The sequence below is a fragment of the Mus pahari genome, chromosome 21, assembly GCF_900095145.1.
Source record: "Mus pahari chromosome 21, PAHARI_EIJ_v1.1, whole genome shotgun sequence".
Taxonomy (NCBI): Eukaryota; Metazoa; Chordata; class Mammalia; order Rodentia; family Muridae; genus Mus; species Mus pahari.
Window position 1 is genome coordinate 30,023,799 of NC_034610.1, and position 20,499 is coordinate 30,044,297.

The 20,499-nt window shown below is 40.9% G+C and overlaps 1 protein-coding gene across 8 annotated transcripts in view; it reads right to left on the reverse strand.

Moving 5' to 3' along the window:
- Positions 1-20,499, reverse strand: part of Syne1 (spectrin repeat containing nuclear envelope protein 1) — a 493,437-nt gene that overhangs the window by 337,064 nt on the left and 135,874 nt on the right. For 7 of the 8 annotated variants that reach the window (XM_029532801.1, XM_029532799.1, XM_029532800.1 and 4 more), the window contains exons 1-2: positions 15,990-16,123; positions 14,448-14,612 (exon numbers count right to left, since the gene is read on the reverse strand). In XM_029532801.1, coding sequence (XP_029388661.1) covers positions 14,448-14,612; positions 15,990-16,097 — 273 coding nt within the window. In that variant the 5' untranslated portion in view covers positions 16,098-16,123. Of the gene's footprint in view, positions 1-14,447; positions 14,613-15,989; positions 16,128-20,021; positions 20,069-20,499 lie in introns of those variants that run through there. The other variant, XM_029532807.1, reaches the window with a different exon arrangement.

A 20,499-nucleotide genomic window follows, 5' to 3' on the forward strand; every position in this document is an offset into this window, starting at 1 on the left:
TGTTTGTGTGCCGCGTCATTTCTTGCTGGCGGGAAGGTAGCGCGGGACAGTTCTCCTTGATCCTGTAAGAGGGCCAAGACCAGCTTGTAACAAATACTCTAGGGGGAAGGGAGAAATAAAAGTCACCAATGTAAGGGGCTAGCCATCAAGAGTGAACAACCAGTGAAATATGGAGCTGAGATAATGCCAGGCATTCAATAATGAACAACAGCGTGCAAATAAGAAGGAGCCATGTTTCTTACAGTGATGAGACATTGGTTAAAGCACTGATTTCCAATATTGTTAAATATCTGTGGTTGAGCTTCAAGGATGATCACAGCATACCTGTAGTTGATAATTTCAAGTTACTAGAGGAAGAACTACAGAGGAAGTGGGACAAACTACACTGGGGGCAGTGGGGGCTACCATCCAGGCCAGGACCTGGGGTTTCTGTGAGTTTGAACCTGAGCTTCTTTGTCTCAAGAAAGCTAAAAGAATAGAAAGGAGGGAGGGGGAGAGGGATGGAGGGGGAGAGAGAGGAAGAGAGGGAGAGTGGGATGTGTTAGGAAATAAAAAGCCAATTAAAAATCCTCTGTTGATTTATAAATAGCAAAAAAAAAAGTAGGTAGCAAAGAGGGCAAAAAGAAAATAGTTAAATGATTTTTAAACATCAGATACAGAATATGCTACAAATATAAAGTGCATAACTTTATTAGACAAAGGACTGAGATTGCCTAGATCAGAGGGGCAAACAAAATTCAGTTAAAATGAAAGATCAAACAGCATACATGTATGTGGATGAAAACAAAATGAAAACGGGAAGTATTTTATAAGAGGCACATTAGAGAAATAGAGAGGCTGGAATTTGTAGAGGGTAAAATACATCAGGAGACACTAACTGAAAACTTCTTTCAGTACCGTAAATAGTCCTAGTAGGAATTTACTATCAGAGTCCCATATTCGTAGAAGACCTGTTAATCCAGAGATTGAACATACATAGTAAATTTCAAAATATCTAAGAACTGATAAAGCAGCGCAGGAACAGATAAACCTACATTACTGTGGGAATTATCAACACTCCTCCTTCAGTTACCGAGATGGCTCAACAGGACCAAATGGGACCCCACATTGTGGAGAAGGGAGATCTAGTGAAGGCCCAGAGAAAGAGGAGAAGGGAAACAGGACTATCACCTGTTGGAGACCAGGTTGAGAAAACCCAGGCATCTTACATCTCAGGCATCTCACAGCCCAGGCATTTTTACAGCATGCAGCTGAGAGCCATATAGTTCTTTGTTTGGAGCCAGTTGCCTCCTCTCTCTGCAGGGCCGTTTTGTGGGAACCAGCAGGATTTTGGCCCTAAGCAAACATCAAGGACTGAGGGAGTCTTCCTACATTCTGGAGCTGCCAGGAGCTGTCACCTTGGGCTGTTAACTGAAACTGAATTTTGAGATAAGCTGCCCGATGTTCCGGAGCAGTGACACCAAGGAACTGAGATAAATTACAAAAAGTTTCAAACTCCCAATTAGTCTCCCCATTTGGCCTTCACAGAACCTTCTTTTGGTCACTCCCTAACCCCTCGCTGTATTGTATAAAAACTGAGCATTTTCCCTTAGTAAATGAGACTATAACAAGCATGCATGGTCTCTGTCTCTTTATTCCCATTTCAATATAGGTTTGGGATCCCCCTCGAGGACCATAAATTAACGTGTCCTGCGGGTCGGGACAATCACCTGGGAGAGAAAGTTCCTTATGGAACTTTGCCAGGGCAAAGACCTCACAGGGGAATATATTTGCATCTTTGGGGGCATCATTACAGTAAGTTTTCACTGACTTCTTATTTAAAGGTAAAACATCAACATCCCCTGTCCTGTTTGTGCCCCCCCCCCCCAGTTTTATTTTCTACTTGTAGTGAGTACTGAGGTTTCTTTAAAAAAAAAAAAACAACCAAGTTATGTGAGTATGTTTTTGTTTTAACTCCCTGTATGGGCTATGGGGATGCTTCAGATTGTCCATAGCAGCTGAATATGATTTGTCTTGTGCTCTGGCAGGAGCGTGATTCTGCCAGCTGAAGATAGTTTACATTTGGAATTCTGGGGACTCTTGTGAGGCTATACAAATGCCAGAGCCTGGAGAAGCTGCTGCTGTCCCTGCTGCTCCCAACTCCCTTTACTGTGATGTATCCAGTGGTTGTGAGCAACGAGAAGTTTGGAGAGAGGAAGAAGTTGGATATCCTCATGACAAAGATTGGACTTGCCCCAAGGAACTCAATGCCCCTAATGAGCAGGAAGTGGCCTAACGAGATTGACACCCACTTTGTCCTCTAAACTTGCCTACCCTGTGTTGGGGGTTGGAAGGGGTTGGGATGAAGAAGAGTGGTGGAAAAAGAACGCAATAAAGTAGTCAAAAATTATGGATATAAGTACTTTATCCTCTCAAGACAAGTCATATAATGAACACCAGAAAGCTGTGTCTGTCTTTATGCATATGGACATATCACCAATGCTCTGAACATTACTTGGCACAATGCAATAAAGTTTTGTTGAAATCCAAGAAAGGCTACAGAGAAATAGCTAGAAGTGTAGGGAGAAAAGCAGAAAACAGAATGAACAAAGCAGAAAACTGAATGAACAAAGAGTTTTGTGGACACAGGAGCTCTTTGCAAAAAGTGTCTGATGGATGAGGAATGAGCAGGGCTAGTATCTAGTCAATAGATGAGAAGGCCAACTTTTTTCAACCTGGCCTGGGACAGATGATGGTAATGGTGAACCATTACAATAGTTTCCAGAGAGAACTTAGAAATCAAGAAGGAGCCTGGATAATTCTTATCAACGTGTTTGTATTAATGGAAGAAGGGTATTTGGACAGTAGCTGGGAAGGTAATCCGGGTGAATAGAATGGCTTTGATAATGTAGGCATGTGTGTTTGTGTGCGTGCGCACACGTATGCCTGTGCATGTGCAAGTGTGTGTGCCTCACATGCACACATGTTTGTGATAGGAGGGTATCCAGTGGAAAGGGGATGTACAGGACAATGGAACAAAAGAAGTGTATCTGCAACTCTTTGAGAGGAAGGGTAGGATAGTATCTACGGCTCACAGGAGTGGTTGGCCTTGGTTGGGAGCACAGATGGTTTATCCACCGCGACAGAAGAGAGGATCGAGTATTTGGGCACAGATGCAAGTATGTGGGTTGATGTATTTGTGGGAGCTTGCGGATATTCTTTTCTGATTGCTTCTATTTTTCTTGGAGAAAGAGGAAGCAGTGTCGTCAGCTAGGAGTGAGGACAGGGAGGAGGCGTGGAAAGCTGAGGAGACAAGGTATGAAATAGATGTCCCAGAAAAGGAGAGGGCTTGGGGTTGGGAATGCCTTATGCTTGGAGCCCCGTTGGGTTAGTCACTATCCAAGCATGTAGGTTCTCCAGCCTATCAGTTGCCTGGGGGGGGGGGGAACACAGCCTATGCAGAAATGGTTTTTAATCGGGTTTTATATTTTTCACCAGGCTACTAATAAAAAGAGAGATGTGGACACTGGAATTGAGTATGTGTTCAGTAGGTGAGTTTTATGAACACGAAGGGAAACACGAAGGGAAAGGATGAAATGAAGCTGAAGGGAAATAGCATCAGAGTCATGGAGGTTCAAATGGATGGAGAAACCTCGCTTGATTGGAGAGTAGGATGCTTGACAAAACGGTTGTGGTTGGTTTTACTGATGATGGATGATGATGATAGGAGAGGAAGAAAGAGAGGGTGGTGAGGATGGGACATGGCACAGGATCACCACAGAAGAGAAGGTGAAGGGATTGCAAGGCCACAGCAATGAGGATTGTCTGTGGGTTGCTGAACTCTCTGATCCCCATGCCAGACATCATCATCAGGAAATGAAACACTCAACAAGGAGAGAAAATTTCTTGGGTTGCGTTGACAGTACAAGGAGGCTCAGGAAGTGGTGGAGACTGAAAACCATTTTTATGGTTCCTTAAGACTTGAAAGCCTTGCCTTGTCCAACACAATATGACTCCTGCTATGTGCAACAACTTTGTGGGTACATTTTAAGCTTGGAACTTAAGACGATTATGTTGCTATAAATGAGGCACTTACTTTCTCCCTGCCTGTAGTACACCCATCTACAAAAGAGGATGATAATAGCCGTGTCATATTCTTCGATTAAATGTTCAGTAAAATTAACTGCTTAGACTGAACCATGGATAAATCTGCCATAATCACCAAGAAGGGATATTCTCTCTTTCTAGATAACGAAGCATTAAGTTGAATAGAAAGGACAACAGCTATACTTTGTGCATGTTTTGTATAGTGAATATAATCTGATATACACATTAGCTTAACTTAACACGTTAACTTAAAAAAAAAAAAGAAAAAAAGGTGGATCCCAGGGTTTCACTGCCCTCTTCTTGTCTTCACAGGCACCATCCACACATTCAGATAGACAGACACATGCACACAAACAAATTACCTGTCTTTGCAGCTCAGTTTATTGTTAAGTACCTAACATATATATCCTGAATAATTAAAACTGATCTCATAATTACAATTATACTGCTTTATGGCTATGCTACTCTAAACATCTGTAGACATTAAACAAAATAATCTCTGAAACCTCGACTAAAAAAGAAAGCTCCACAGAACTGTTTGTAAGGATAAAACTTTATGTTAAATATTTAATTAAAAATTTCTTCTTATAAGGTGAATTATCTGCAGTACACATTTTTTTTTTCAGAATATCTAACTCTAACTTGTAAACAATGACTATGTAGTAAATAAAGAAAATGGTTTTTTCATATCTGGTGAGTTCAAAAAACAAACATTCTAGGTTTATTAACTGTAATTTTTCTGAAATCAGAATTGCTTTTTATACTGGAAAGGGAAAATAATATTTTCAAACATCCCTGCATGTATGCAGAATCCACCTGGTGTTCTCAGATTACTGAATCTCATGTAAGTCTGGTATGCCAGCCAAGGCTACTCACCTCACTTTGAGGGACTGATTTTGTGCTACCAAGTAAACCTAGAATTTTTAATTTAACAATGATCCATATTTCCTGTCTTTGCAGCTTAGCTTATTGTTAAGTACCTAATACATATATTTTGAATAACTTTCATGACTGTAAGTACACAACTTTATGACTATGTATTCTAAACACCTGGAACAATGTCTAATGAAATGTCTGGCCCACTAAGCAGATCATTGTGTGATTCACCCTGAACTTGGCCTTGGCAACTACGTGCCTGCTTTAGTTTGTTTTCTGTTGTCCTATTATTGAGTGCTTCAGTTTTCTCACTGTTTCCCCCTTATATTTTTAGATCTTCATATTCTCTATCAGTCACTACTATACATTTCACTCTTCCCATCCTTTCTGGGTATTATGTCTTGGTTATCACATGCAGGTAGATAGTTGAGTGTCTGGAACAGGCACATGTGAACTCTCTCTGTCTCTGTGTGGCTCCCTTTGTGTCTGTCTCTCAGTCTCTATCTTTCCATCTCTCTGTTTTTCTCTATCTTCCTCCCAACCAAATGGCTTATGTAGTCACTGACCCACACAGAGAGAAGCCTGTGAATCATCCAACCGAATACTCACCCTGTGAGGTGATTAATACCTTCTGCTAAACCTCCTATAATACTCTAGCAAAAGGCACACTTGCGTTTGATCTATTCTACAACACTTAAATCTATTTTCAGTACATAAACAACAGTCACTTGGGTGTGTGTCATACCTCTCACTTGGAGGCACCACCTTGTCTACAATCTGCTTCGGCTTCCCCTGGAAAGCTACCATGGCAGAGACCTTTCATGAACACTTCCCCAATTAACTCACATGCCCGTAACTCACGCACATTCGACATCACATTGCAAATGCTAAGGTAACTTCTTTTGTGTCAGACAGTCACATGAAGTTCAAGTGCTTTCATTTGTCCCATATTTTACATGAAGTTACTATAGAACATACCTACCAATTTGTGAAGGCAGTAGTACTTGTGTTTAGAACTTTTTTTCCCGTTTGTAGGTACTTTGGATCTCATCATGCAATGGGCCTAATGCTTCTGAATTTGAATGTGTGATGTGCCTTGAACTCATCTACGGCTTGAACCCTTGCTCCTTCCCAGCCAGGCCCCACAACTACAGAGAACAGGAAGGTCCAGACCTCATGTGCATATTCACGCAGATTGAGCAGACCTCGAGTTACAATGTCATTATTCGAGAAAGCAGATAACAGGAAGTTACAATGCCATTTGAGAAAGCAGATGACAGGAAATTCTGCTTGTTTGTTTGTGCACATGGATGGTGGTGGGGAAGAGAGTTGGAAAGAGATGATTAGCACATCAAAAGTCGTCTGAGCATGGTCACTCATGAAGTAGGACAGGGAGCCCAGCAACAAACCCACATATCTATGGTCAATTGATTTTTGGCAAAAGTGACCAAAACCAACCAATCAAACATACCAAATAAAACAAAGAGAAAGAAAAAAAGGAAGGAAGGAAGGAAGGAAGGAAGGAAGGAAGGAAGGAAGGAAGGAAGGAAGGAAGGAGGAAGGCTTGTGCCATTAGGCAGAGATTACTTAGGACCCCAAAGGCAGAGACTACAAATGCAAAAAGAGGTAATGGGATTGTGTCAAGCTAAATGTCACCCACAGAAAAGGCAAGTAGCCCACAGAGTGAAGGGAGTATCAGAGAGAAGTCACTTACAGAGTTAAGGGGGATTAGTAGACCGTGTGTCTCTGTGACAAACTATCTGATAGAAACTAACTAAGGAGAAAAGGTTTCTTTAGCTTGTCGTTTCAGGGGGCTCCCATCTCTTATGGTGGAAGGTAGCTCATAGCATGCCAGTTAGCAAGGGTTGATGGAAAGGTAGGAGAATATGTTTTGTTTTGTTTTCTCTTCTACTTGGGCTTGCAAGCTTACAGGGACAGGAGCTGACACAGTCAGGGAGTGTCTTCTCCCTTAGTTAATACTTTATGGACTTACTTTCACACACCACACCCAAGGTATGTTTTACTAATATCCTAGGTATTTCTCAAACCACTCAAGTTGATGATCAAGATCACTCATAACAAGGGGCTAATATAAAAAAGAACCAAGGAACTCAATCTTTAAAAAAAAAATGTAGAAAACAGTACCACTATTAAAAATAGGACTTGAACATTTACCACAGAAGACAAGAAATAGGCCATAGATGGCTGAAAAAGAGACTCAACATAGCAATTGATATAACAGAAATCTAACTCCAAACTACCATGAGAGAGACTACTTATGGTGTTATTATCATGAAACATAATAAGTGCTGGCGAGGGAAAGGGGGATGTCTATATGTTGACACTGATATAAATTAGTGCAGCCATTTTTGGAAAATAGTAAGGAGTTTGCTGGAAAAAAAAATATTGAAAATAGGAATTCCAAGATGAGATGGAGAGAAACTTGTGGGAAATCCCTGAAAGAGAAGAGTAAGGACAACATGATATTCCAAACAGTAAAGTTGAGAAAGAACAATAGGGATCAAGAAAGGGCTTGATGGGACAGCAAAAAGCAGAAAGGAACAGGAAGACAGCAAAGGAAGCAGCCCTCACCTCCACCCCCAGCTTTGCAGGCTGTGCACCTCCACCCCCAGCTTTGCAGGCTGCGCACCTCCACCCCCAGCTTTGCAGGCTGGGGTAGCCTACAAAGCCCCAGCCACGATGTAGGCCAGGCAGAATTGCCAGTCCTAGATGCAGAAGAAACCCTCTGTCAGCTCAAGCCTTAAAGTCACTGTGGGGTTTGTTGTGTGAGTGCACCTGCGCATAGGCCAGCATGGGGATGGGGGTCAGGGGAAGCCATGTTGGCACTCTGGAGACATGATGAAACCGAATTACCCTTTCAGATCTGAAAACAAGGAACAACCATAACTGAGGGAGGTTAGGGGAACATCCTGTTACAATGACTGGGTAGGCGATGCCAAAATGGGCTTTCCTGGAGAGGAATGCAGGTGAGCATGGAGTGAGGGAGAGGCGTGGGTTCCAGGGAGCTTGGGATGGAGTGTGGTCTGTGGTCAGGGTGTTGTCTGCTCTGTTCCCTGCCTGCTGTGAAGACTGGGAGCTTCAAGCAGGCAGAAGGTCATGCCTAGGCCTGCCCCACTGGCTGGCAAGGTTTATTTAGTGCTTAGCAGGACTGTGTTCAAAATAATTGCTTGATTTTCCTAGTAGGTAGTTGCAGGGCATATCTCAAAGTCCTAAAACCCATAGACAAAATACTACACACGTCTCATTGCAGACCTATGCCCTGTTAACGCTTGAATGTTTGCCTTTACGTGTTTAACCTCTGGACACTCTGGAATGTGGAATGAGTGGAATGAACACGGGCCACGAAGGTCATTTGAGCCAACAGCAGTTCCCGGCACACAAAGAAATAAAGCCTCTAAAGAAAATACAGCTGAGGGGTGTGTGTGTGTGTGTGTGTGTTGTGTGTGTGTGTGTGTGTGTGTGTGTGTCAACTGACCCTTGTCGGGCTACATGCCCATCCAGCCTAAACATTATAGACTAATAGGCTCAAGCTAGGACTCACAGTGCCTCTGCCTAAACATAGCAGGTTGCGATATTAGAGGAACTGGAAAATAGCTTCTTTAATTCTGTCTTCAAAAACAAACAAAAAAATAAAACAAACAAAAACCGGCTTTCTTTCCATTTTGTTCTTTAAGGCATTTTATATCATTTCGTCCCCTTTATTTCTGCACTTTCGTTTATTTGCAGTCCTACGTTGGTAGCCCATTCTTTTTGTTTTCCTCTTGCTTTTCTTGAGCCCTCTCCTTTACCCTTTGTCTCAAAGATTTTTGTTACTTTTGCTTTTATACATATTTAACCCCATTCATATTTATCCTCCATTATCGCTACCATTTTCTTCTCTGGAGTTATCATGAATGAAAACTCCTAGAGAGAAGCTGTGTCTGCAAAGGCTGATGGGCTGGTGAGAAATGCAGTAGGGTGGAGACGGTAGGGTGTGGCAGTCCAGGACTTAATTATACCTTATCTTGGGCTAGCCTCTACCCTCTTTTAGCTTCCTGAATGATCATTTTTTTTTTGCCACCTCTTTATAGGACACATTGTGATTTGTAGATAAAAAGCATCTTTATCAACTTGAATGTCACTAGCTTCCACCAACCCAAAAGCTGAGAATGTCATTAGATAGCATCTGGAACTATATGACAGATTTTCTTATCTTGCCAGAACTTGCTTCTCTGATATTTTCATCAACGTGTTTTGTAAATGCTTGTATTCATAACTCTCTTTCTTCTCTTACTGTAAAAATACCATGAAACTGGAACACAAAACCTGGTACTTTGTGTTGATAGTGGTATACTGTTTACCTTTAATCTATTTTTACTATATTTCTTTTGCTATTTTCCTTCCCCCCCCCACTTGGTCAAGGGAGGGCCAGAGGTGGAACCAGAAACCCACATTTGTGGGGAACTATGCTTTCAAGCCTGATTTCAATTGTACTTTCATAGTTAGTTTAGTTTGGTGATGTTGCTGTCATGGTATTTTTTTTTCTGCTGGGTGGTACTGGATACTGGGTCCCCAGGAAGAAGCATCTCACTGATAAGACCCTCATATAGAGATAGTCTCCACAATAAATGTGTATAAATTGCAATGTAGAAACATAATAAATATGAAAGAGCAAAGCAATGTGATTCCTTCAAAAGTTAATAACTCTACAAAAATGGAATCCAACGATGTTAAGATGGCAGCAATGTCAGGAAAATAGTACTAAAGTCTATTGAACAAAGATGACAAAAACAATCCAAATTTAAAAAATCGTGGTTAAGAAATTCAACAAAGGGGCGCCTATTCTTTATAAATAAAAGGAAAAATTAGACATAAAAAGTTCAATTAATCAAGTAAGAAGAGCATCAACAGTAACAACAAAACCAGATAAAAGAGAGAGAATATTAGTCATGAGGACAAAGTTGAGGAATTATCAACTCAAGTAACAATGAAAAAAAAAACACACAAAAAAAATTTTAAAAAAAGAAAACAAAACAAAAACACAAAAAAGCAATCACACAATGTCCTCTGAAAGGCTCCACCCAGAAGCTGACTCAAACTGATACAGACCCCCACAGCCAAACAGTGGATGGAGCTTGGGGACTCTTATGAAAGAATAGGAGGAAGGATTGAGGATCCTGAAGGGGATAGGAACGCCACAGGAAGACCAACAGAGTTAACTAACCTGGACCCTTGGGGCTCTCAGAGTCTGAATCACCAACCAAAGAACACATATGGATTGGACCTAGGCCTTCCCACTTACATGTATCAGCTTGACCTTCATGTGGGTCCTGAACAATTGGAGCAGGGGCTATCTCAAACACTGCTGCCTATTTGTGGGATATATTCTAATAGTTGAGCTGCCTAATCTGGCCTCAGTGGGAGAGGAAGTGCCTAGCCTTGCAGAGACTTGAAGTGCTAGGGTGGGGTGGGGATACCCAGGGGGCCCCCACCTATCCAGAGGAGAGGGGGAGGGGGAAGGGTTGTGAGAGGGGTGACTAGGAGGGGGCAGTGAGCAGATATAAAGAGAATAAGTAAAAAAGAAAAATTAAATTAAATAAAAAAAATAAGCAATCACAGTGACAACATTCAAAATTGGGGACACAACAAAGAGACCAAGCCTGCAATGTGTGGTATTTAAGAGAAAAACCAAGCTGTAGATAAACACATAGAAAACGTATTCAATAAAACAATAGCAGAAAATTTCCTCTATCTAGGAGTGAAGGTAGGAGAGAAGAACATCTGCACATATAAGGCCTTTAGATCCTGGATAGAAAAAAACAGAAAAAGAATCTAAGTTTTATTATAAAATCATATGACTATGAAACTTATATGAAATTTTGAAAACTGCAACAAAAACTCCAAGTAGCTTATAATCTGCCAGAATGAAGCAGATCTCTCAGCAGAAGTTTTAAAAGCCAGGAGAACCTGGATTGGGGTAGTTCAAACCTTGAAGCAAATAACTGCCAAACAAAACTATTATAGCCAGCAAAACTATCCTGCAAAATCAAAATAGAAATAAAGATCTTCCATGATTCATAAAGCAAATTGTGACCACTATATCAAAATTGCACAAGATACTTAAGGGAACAATACATGGAAAAATGAGGTATATATACACCAATAAAAAGAGATGAGGGTCGCAATATAGAAGAATCAAATGTAATTAACTCATTAGTCAGCAAACCTCCAAGACAAAGAAAGAAATTTAGCTCATAGTTTTCAATGATTGTCCTAAAAATAGATAGTCTTAACTCTCCACTTAAAAGATTCTGTCTTGGCACTTGGATTTTTAATCTATGGATTAAAAAATAAGTATCAACTATTTACTCTCTCCACACTGTCAAAGAACTACATAGAATGAATTTTGGCTAACAATGCTTCCCAAAAGAGCCATAGAATATCTAACAAAGATTCCAGCACCAGGCATGAGAAGGCCTCTTCTGAGCCCCTTGGTCAGAGTTATCCAAAAGACTCCTAAAATATCACATTCTACTGGTATTGCCCTAGTTGTTCTTTGCTGGTAGAAGATAAGTCCCTAGTGTTGAAGACACCATGCACTTCAGACACAGGATCCAGAGGCTCCTGAGCTGTATCTAACTAACTTGAATACCTCCTCCCCGAGGAATAGTTTTGATGGAACCAGATGCCACCATGTAAACTTCCAAGGAAGAGAGTCAACAGCCCTACCCAGAATGATGTCTGTGAACCATAAAAATGACTAGCACATCACGGTCACCTTAAGGGTACAGTAGTGGCACACACACCTTGGTGGTAACTGACAACTCTGTAATGGTTAAGGCACCATTGAATAAAAGGGACACTTGACCTGGTACTGGAAATTTAGCCAACTATCTGGGGCGAGTGAAGTCAAAGGACTTAGAAGAGAACCAACAACCACCACTTTACTAAATCAACATAATTCCTAACTACATTCTAACATATTTATCCTGTACCACAGATAAGAGTAGCTTTCTGAACTCATTAAGGAAACCTCTCTTTGCAGCAAATGGAGACCACTAGAGAAAGCCACAGCCAATCAAAATGCAGACTTGAGGATTCCAGTCCTAGCTGATATGGCTACAACCCAACTCCCATATCTTAAGTTTAGGAATCATTAAAAAGAGAAGAACACAGAGATTTTTTTTTTTTTAGGATCCAAAAGAATCAGAAATTTGCTGTGAGATTTTGTCTCCTAGAAATGCCAGAGAAGCCATATCCATGAAGATCCATGAAGTCCCACCAACATGACTGCCTTAACCTGAGTGGAACGGGGGCAGCAACAAGAGGCACTGCAGATAGGCAATGCAATAGGTGAAGCAGTCTTAATGCAGAAGAGGAAAAACTTACAAGATCTCAACCCTAGGCCATTAAGGGATGCTGAGATCCAGAGAAGTAGTCTGCCCTAAGAATGAGCATGCCAAATAGCTACCCAGTGCCAGATGGTCAGCTCTGAAAACATTCACATACAATTAGCATTATAAGAACTGAGCAGGCTCTGTTAATGTATTTAGGAACATACACACACACACATCAAATAAAAACTAAGGAAAGAGGGCATGAATTTGAAAGAGAGCAAGGGAAATATACATGGGAAGGTTTGGATGGAGGAAAGGAAAGCAGGAAATGATGTAATTAAAATCCCCCAAACACAAAGAATTTTTTTAAAAAAATCCATAGACTGAAAGTGAAAGAATAGAAAATATTTCAGACAAATTGAATCTGAATATCTGACAGATCATTATGATATAACTCAATGATTTATCAAATCTAAAATGTTAAAGTCACAGAGAGAGCAGCATGCTGGTTACCAAATGTGACCAGGACCAGAGACAGAGAATAGATAGGGACAGGAAGGTTGTATTAAAAGGGCAAAGAACAGATAAGCTCAGGTGTCCCCATCTCAGCACTGTGACATACTTTCAACAATTATGAATACTCATAATTGTTGAAAGTGATAGAAAATAGTCTCAAAGAAGTTTGTAAGGAGATGGATACACTAAGCTTGTGTTAACTGTTTCATTTTGCTACATGACAACAAGACCTGGACATATACACAATCATCACATCAATTAAGTAAACCTTCAGAAAATTTAAAAACTTGAAATGCTACAGGTGCTGAATATATCTCAGGAAGATATAAGTGTAGATGGAGGCAAGTAATGGTGACATTTGTGACTGGCTGTGCAATGTGGCAATGTCAGACTGCTTGATGGGCTAGCCTTGGACTGTGTCTACTGACTTCAAATGACATGGAATTTATTTATGCATCAGAATTCCAAAACCAAGGTCTCAGAGGCATGAAAACAACGTACCATGAATTTGTTTGTTTTTGGTTTTGTTTTGTTTTGTTTTTAAGCAGATAAAAGTATTACCTTCAGGTAACTAAAACACATCAAGCATTTGGCAGAAAATATATATTTTGACAACATATAGAAATCTCTATGTATTAGTTTGCTTTCATTTATATGCTAAAACCAAAGTGCTAACAGAACAAACAGGGGTAAAGGGTGTACCATTGCCTTAATGTTTGTCAATCGAAAAATAGCATGTTTAATGAGTTAAGCCTGTCTCATTACAAAATATTTGACAACAGTCACACACTAACCACACACATGACTTGTAGGTCATTGAAGTTCTTAACGGTATCTCGAACCTCTATTCTCCATACACAACCAAAGCACCAGGACTGGAAGCTTTTGTTTATCATCCTTTGAGAAAGCATATGCATGTGAAGTATGGAGCCGATGGTCATATGAATGATATGAATTCATACAGTCCGTAAGCTTTTTTTTTTTTTTTATAAAAACAGAACCAATAGCAACAGGAATAAAGATGGATGCAGGTACAAAACATCTATCCTAGAGTTATTGGGAAATATCTTATGAAATTAATTTACTGAAATTGTCAGGATGGGTAGAGGCCAGGACGATGCAGATTAGAGTACCTCCAAGAAGGAAGTGTGTGAACCACCTAGGATGGATGCTTTGAGGAGCACATCGGTGCAGGTTCTGGTGAGGATACATCTCCAGAGACCCCAGGACTGTCATACTGGAAAAGTTGCTGTGGTGGTTTGAATGAGGATGGTCCCTAGAGGTTCGTGTATTTGAGTACTTTGTCCCTAGCTAGTGTAACTGTTTGGGAAGAATTAGGATTATGGCCTCATTGGGGGAGGTGTGACATTGGTTGGACATTGAAATTTCAAAAGCTCATCCCTCTCCATTAGTTCTCCCTCATTCCTTCCTGCTGTGGATCAGATGGAAGCTCTCAGCTACTGCTTCAGCACCATTCCTGTCTCCTGTTGCCATAGTCTCCCTTGCATGGATGCTAAACATCTGGAACAATGAGCACCAAATTAAATGCTTTCTTTTGTAATTCGCCTTATTCATGATGCTTTGCCAGGGTAATAGAAAGGTCATTCAGACAGTCTCTGAGCATGGTTTTACCTTATGTTGCTCAAGTTTCCGTTGGATTGTGTTTGCCGTTTCCTCGTGAACCTGCTGAATGGTGATCTCTTCTCTCAGGGCCACCTCTGCCCTGTATAGCCAAGCACCTATAGTGCCCAGAGGTGCAGGGAGAGACTTATCCAGCTGTATATGCCAGTCAAAGAGCTGAAACAGAATAGAATGCCTCTGGTATAGAAGACAATTCCGAAACTTCCTCTAAATGAACTTTAAAAATATCTACAAAAGCCAGGCAGTGGTGGCACATGCCTTTAATCCCAGCACTTGGGAGGCAGAGTCAGGCAGATTTCTGAGTTCGAGGCCAGCCTGGTCTACAGAGTGAGTTCCAAGATAGCTAGGGCTACACAGAGAAACAAACAAACAAACAAACAAACAAAAAATCTACAAAAGACTTAAAGACAGTCTGGGAACATAGCTCTGAGGCAAGTGCTCACCACATCAGCACAAGGACCCAAATTTGATTCTCAGGACCCCCACAAGAGCCTGGGGTTGGTGGCATCTGCTTATAATCAATCCCAGCTCAAAGGGGGGTAAAGACAGGTGTATTCCTGGGCTGCATGCAAGCCACCCTCTTCCGGTCAAGTTTTAAAATGCTGGTTCTATGAGAATTACAGATGTGCACGTTCAACTTTTTATATGGTTCTTAGGAATTGGATGTAGGTTATCAAGACTCGTGCAATAAGTGCTTTTATTCATGAGAATTCTGAATTTCCATTCCTGTATCTGGCTTTTCATAGGTGTCCCAGGGATTGAATTCAGGTCTTTAAGCTTGTGTGGCAAGAACTTATACCAGTTGAGCCCTGTCCAGAAAATGTCCAGAAACATTTTTTTTCTCCATTTCTTTCATTTTCTCAGATTCTCAAGTACCACTTCCTGGTCTATAGAAATTCCAGCTTAGAAACCATCTTTATTTCTCAATAAAGTATGTAGGTAATGTGACATTGTCACATTAAATAACATGGTAAATTCAAGTAAAATATTTCTGTTAATGCTAGCAGATGTTTAGAGCTTAGACATTTCTAATGTTAAGGTCTGATAAAGGATGTTAATATTAACTAGATCAGGCAGCATTTCCTTCACATTTAGGGATGACCAGACAATCAGAGATGCCTCAATGACAGAACATGAGCCTGCCTCCTGGCACAAGAAGATCCTGAGCTGCTCACAAAATAAGATTACAAATTATGATGAATGTTGATATTCCAGGGAGTCTCTAAGGCAAACGTCAGCTGTTCTGAATAACTGGGAGGTAAGGTCTGGAAGGAGACAGAAGTCAGGAGGTCTCCCAGCTCTGTCTAGCTTATGGAAGTCGCATTTGGGATGGAAAGGCAAGAAAGGAAGGGCCAGAGCAAGCTCATCCAATCCATCAGTGCCCAGGGAAGCCTCACCAGAGGGCAGATGTGCTCCGTGGTTAACCCTTTCCAGCCTCAGCCAGAAGCCTCAGCATTCTGGGGACTGACACCGCGTGAAAGATGGCACACACAGCTTGGTGAAGACACACAAATGCACATGAAGCTAACTCACCCGGGATGACACTCTCTCCCAGCACTGCTTGACCAAGGCTTGGTCGAGCGTCAGTTTGCCGTCTCTTTGCAATGGCTGTATTATATGCTCCACCTGTTTCCTTTTCATCTCATATTGAACTCTGAAGTGCTTAAATGACTAAAAGAGGAAACAGAAACAGTACAGCAATGAGTCCCTAGAAGCCAAAGCGAAGAAACCGTAGCTCCTGGGTAACCGTCCGTCACCTTTGGAGAGCACTGCACTATGTTGTTGGTAATGTTACCAGCAGCGGTTATGACACTAAGCCTGCCTAAGACCCTGACACTGTTAGGTACTATCTACACATCCCTCTGGTTCTATCTACACACACACACACACACACACACACACACACACACACACACACGCGTGCCATCCCAAAAGTGATTTGACAGAGACAAATAGAAAAGCAGGAATAATGCCTAGAAATTATGAAGTCTGCACAGAAATAGGTGGAATTAATACTGACTGCGCTCACCAGACCCAGAAAGACAAAGATGGGGGATTCTCTTGCGTATATAGATCTTCCCTTTGGATACTTGGTTTTGTGTATTTAACCTGGAGTCCATGTGGAAGTTAGGAACCTGGAATCAGCCACTGAAGGCAGACACCTAATGGGTGGGGTTAGTATAACATGGACAGAATGAATATAGAGTATTGGGGGGTGATCAAACATGGAAGGGGTTGGGGAACAAGACAATGAAGTATTATGGCAAGACTTGACTAAAATGAAGGCTATGTGCAAAAGCTATATGGAAGCCTATGGTCTTCCACACACACCCCAATTCAATTAGAGACAGTACTCTCTGAATATACCCAGGGTTAAAGGGCTACATTGGGATAGAAGTTTTGGGCATAGGAGAAAGAAGGGGTGATTTAATCAAAACTAAAGATAATGATGAAGTTTTATGAAACTAGTTTGAAATATTTTATACACATATATAAACATACATACTATATACTATATATTATATTATATTATATTATATTATTATATTATATTATATTATATTATACACACACATATAAAAGGAATTTTGACCAGAAGTACCCTGCGTAGGTAAACAATACTGTACTCAGAAGGCATGGGTTGCAAAATAAAGGTCTAAGTGGTCACACATAAGCTACCTTCCCATGAGTTATGGCACCCAAAACAATACAGGCAATACCCACTGTTTTGTCTGCCATAACTAGATGGTAAGACTCTATTGCTGAAGACACCACTAACTTTGGCTACAGGAAACATAGAAATCAACCTAACACTTAACCAGAAAACTTAACCAGTGCTACCGGGTACTATGAAGGCTGCTGAGAGAAAAGACATCAGCGGCCTTATCCAGTGCTGAGTGCTGTACGCTACAACACTGGCCCACTGATGTGCCCAGTGTTGTGCCCACTGGTGTGGCAGTGGCATGCTGTGTTTGCAAAGGTTAACAAAGTGCTTCCTGATTGTGTCCACTCTACAGGAGGGATCTTGTGTCTGTTATAAAAGTAGTCAAACCCCTATGACTGTGGAGATTATAGATCCTAGCTGGGGAGACTAGCATTATTTCTGTTAAATGGACATGCTGCCAAACTGAGTTCTAAGTAATCTACATTTTTGCCTGTAGTTCTGGGCTGCTCTCAATTGTCCAGAGAAACTTCTTTTTCCAGTGGGTTGTGGCTAATGGAGAGATTCACTACTAGTCACAGTGAAGGGTATAAGCAATTCTGATGGTCTGCTGTGCAGGGGTCATCTACATGAATATCTTCATCATCTATGTCAGCCATCCATGGACCAGGAAACTTCAGCAAAGAGGGCAGGAGCACGTAATAGCTGGTGGATGTGAAAAGAAGCCTGTGGAGCGCTCCTATCTGGACATGGCATGCTGTTGTACTTACTGACCCACTGTAGTTATGGTTACCTACGCAACATCAAGCCAGTCATACTTCTAGCATGGATGGGAGATGGGTGCCTGAGCCCCACCCGTAGCTGAAGAGCTAGTGACCAGTAATAGCTCCGAGGAGAAGGAGGGTCATCTTACTTGTGGCTGGCAGCTGGGAGTTGCTTTTGCTCCAGTTTGTGGTCACACACACACACACACACACACACACACACACACACAGAGGTAGCACTAACTGGAGTCAAGGGGTTGTCAATAATAGTAATGAATAAAAGAGGACGTGAAGGTGGGGTGCAATGGGGTGTGGGCACTAGGAAGCGTAGTGGTGGATGAATGTATATTGTCTGATGCACAAAACTTTTAAAGAGTAAAACTGTTACTTAAAAGTATATTTAAAACATTGGAAAGGACTAATTCTAGTGGAGTAATTTATGAACACATTCATGTTTGTCAGAAAAGTATAGTCAAATATAAATATGAGTTTATATATATATTAATGACTAAATAGTCAAATTTTCAATAAATGTTATTATTTATAATGTATCATGTTACATATTATAATGTTATCATATACTTTACATGCCAACTAATGCTGAATTAAACATAACTAGATTTACATTTAAGCAATTCCATGTAAAGAGGCTTACTTTGGGGCCTTATTATTTATATAATAATCACTTAATTTTACGCCATGAGCCGGGCGTGGTGGCACACGCCTTTAATCCCAGCACTCGGGAGGCAGAGGCAGGCGGATTTCTCAGTTTGAGGCCAGCCTGGTCTACAAAGTAAGTTCCAGGATAGCCAGGGCTATACAGAGAAACCCTGTCTCGAAAAAAAAAAATCTTTTTTTTACACCATGAAATTCTTAAGCATGCCACAGAATATTTAAAACTCATCATTTAGACCTAACCATAGGCATGATACAAACATAAAAATAATCACTGTGAAGTTGCACTTTTTCTTATAATAAACTAGCACATCTGCAAAGTGATTCTATTCATATATGTGAATTGAAAATAACCATCTACTGTAAATTTGCATATCTCAAATATGACTCCCGCATCCAGTTTTGAATAGGAAATGCCATTAAGATGTACAATTAAATTACAGAGCAGGGGGAAGGCCATACAGAGCCCAGCAGATTCCGGAAAGAATTTCACTTATAAACCTGCAAATTCCCTTGAAGAACACGGAGGGGGCCGGGGAGGAGTTGAACTCATAGTTGACCATAAACTCATGAAATGCTGAAGACATCAAAATGTACAAGCGATCTTTAATTTTAATTCTGTGTGTGGGAAAACTGGAGCTGTGTTAGCTCTGATGAGCCCAATGAAGACAATACAGATTATGCAATGTGGACGAGAAAGAGATTTTTTTCAGTAGAAGCTGCTGCTCATGTGTGCAGGACACTTTCTTCTCATGTTTTGTTTCGGGCGTTTGTTTGTTTGTTTGTTTTGTCTTTCTGATTCACTCTTCTCCTCTCATAGAATAACACCTGGTTCAGTAGGGAGATTTATTTCTTGGAATTTAGCGTTAATGGCTTGTGCTACAGCTAAAACTTACCACCAAGCAAAACAAACACACCCTCTGTTTCTGCACTTTGTACTCAGGTTCCTGGTTTAATTGTTTTACAATGAAGGGCATCACTGCAATTTTGGGGGGGAAGTGGGGGAATAGAAGATTATACTGAATTTCAAAGCAAAAGAATCCATGGGAACTAAGCACAAATTTATTGTTTATCCAAGTTAAAAAAAAAATAACAAAGATGGCATGGCCAACTGAATTTAGGTATGCTTATATGAGTTTATAACACCCCTCATTCACATCATTAAGTGCTTTATCACCTACCATGTTGGATGGCTCATGTCACTGTAACACTGTAACATTTTGGTAGGAAAATGGGGGTGGTGTAGAAAAATGACTGAAATGTAACAGGGTGGAGTACATGAGAGAATGTTGCTGGAAATGTGTTATATTTCACTTGCAGACTGAAATGAAGTGGAATTTGAAACGGGGGGGGGGGGGAACGGCAACTCGGCAGGGAAGAAGTCACAACTTTTTAATGGGAAAAACTTGCTGTTACAAGATCTTCTGGGAAGTGCGAATTGAAGGCAGAAAGTCAGCTTGGGGCTTTGTAAAGAGACTGGACACAGCTCTCTGACCTCAGCTCACGAGCAACTGTCCTAAGCAGGACAGGTCACAGTCGAATCTCCTTCCCTCCGAGAGCCCTTGGCAAATACACACGTTGCAATTCCTTCTTAAATTCCATTTATTTCAGCAGTACTCTTTGGTGTCAAGTCAGCTACTCATTTTAGTGGATTGTTATGTCTGCTGACATCTGTAAGCCCGAAAGGTCTTTGTAAACAATGGCTCTGTGGTTTCGTTCTGTGCTATGGATAAGATTGAGCTGTCAAAAATGATAATACCTCAGGCATCTGTACTGAGGACATAGTGTAATGTAAAACTATCCTCTACCGCAGCTCTGTTCTTTTTCTTTTTCTTTTTTTTTTTTTAAAGATTGATTTATTTATTATATGTAAGTACACTGTAGCTGTCTTCAGACACTCCAGAAGAGGGTGTCAGATCTTGTTATGGGTGGTTGTGAGCCA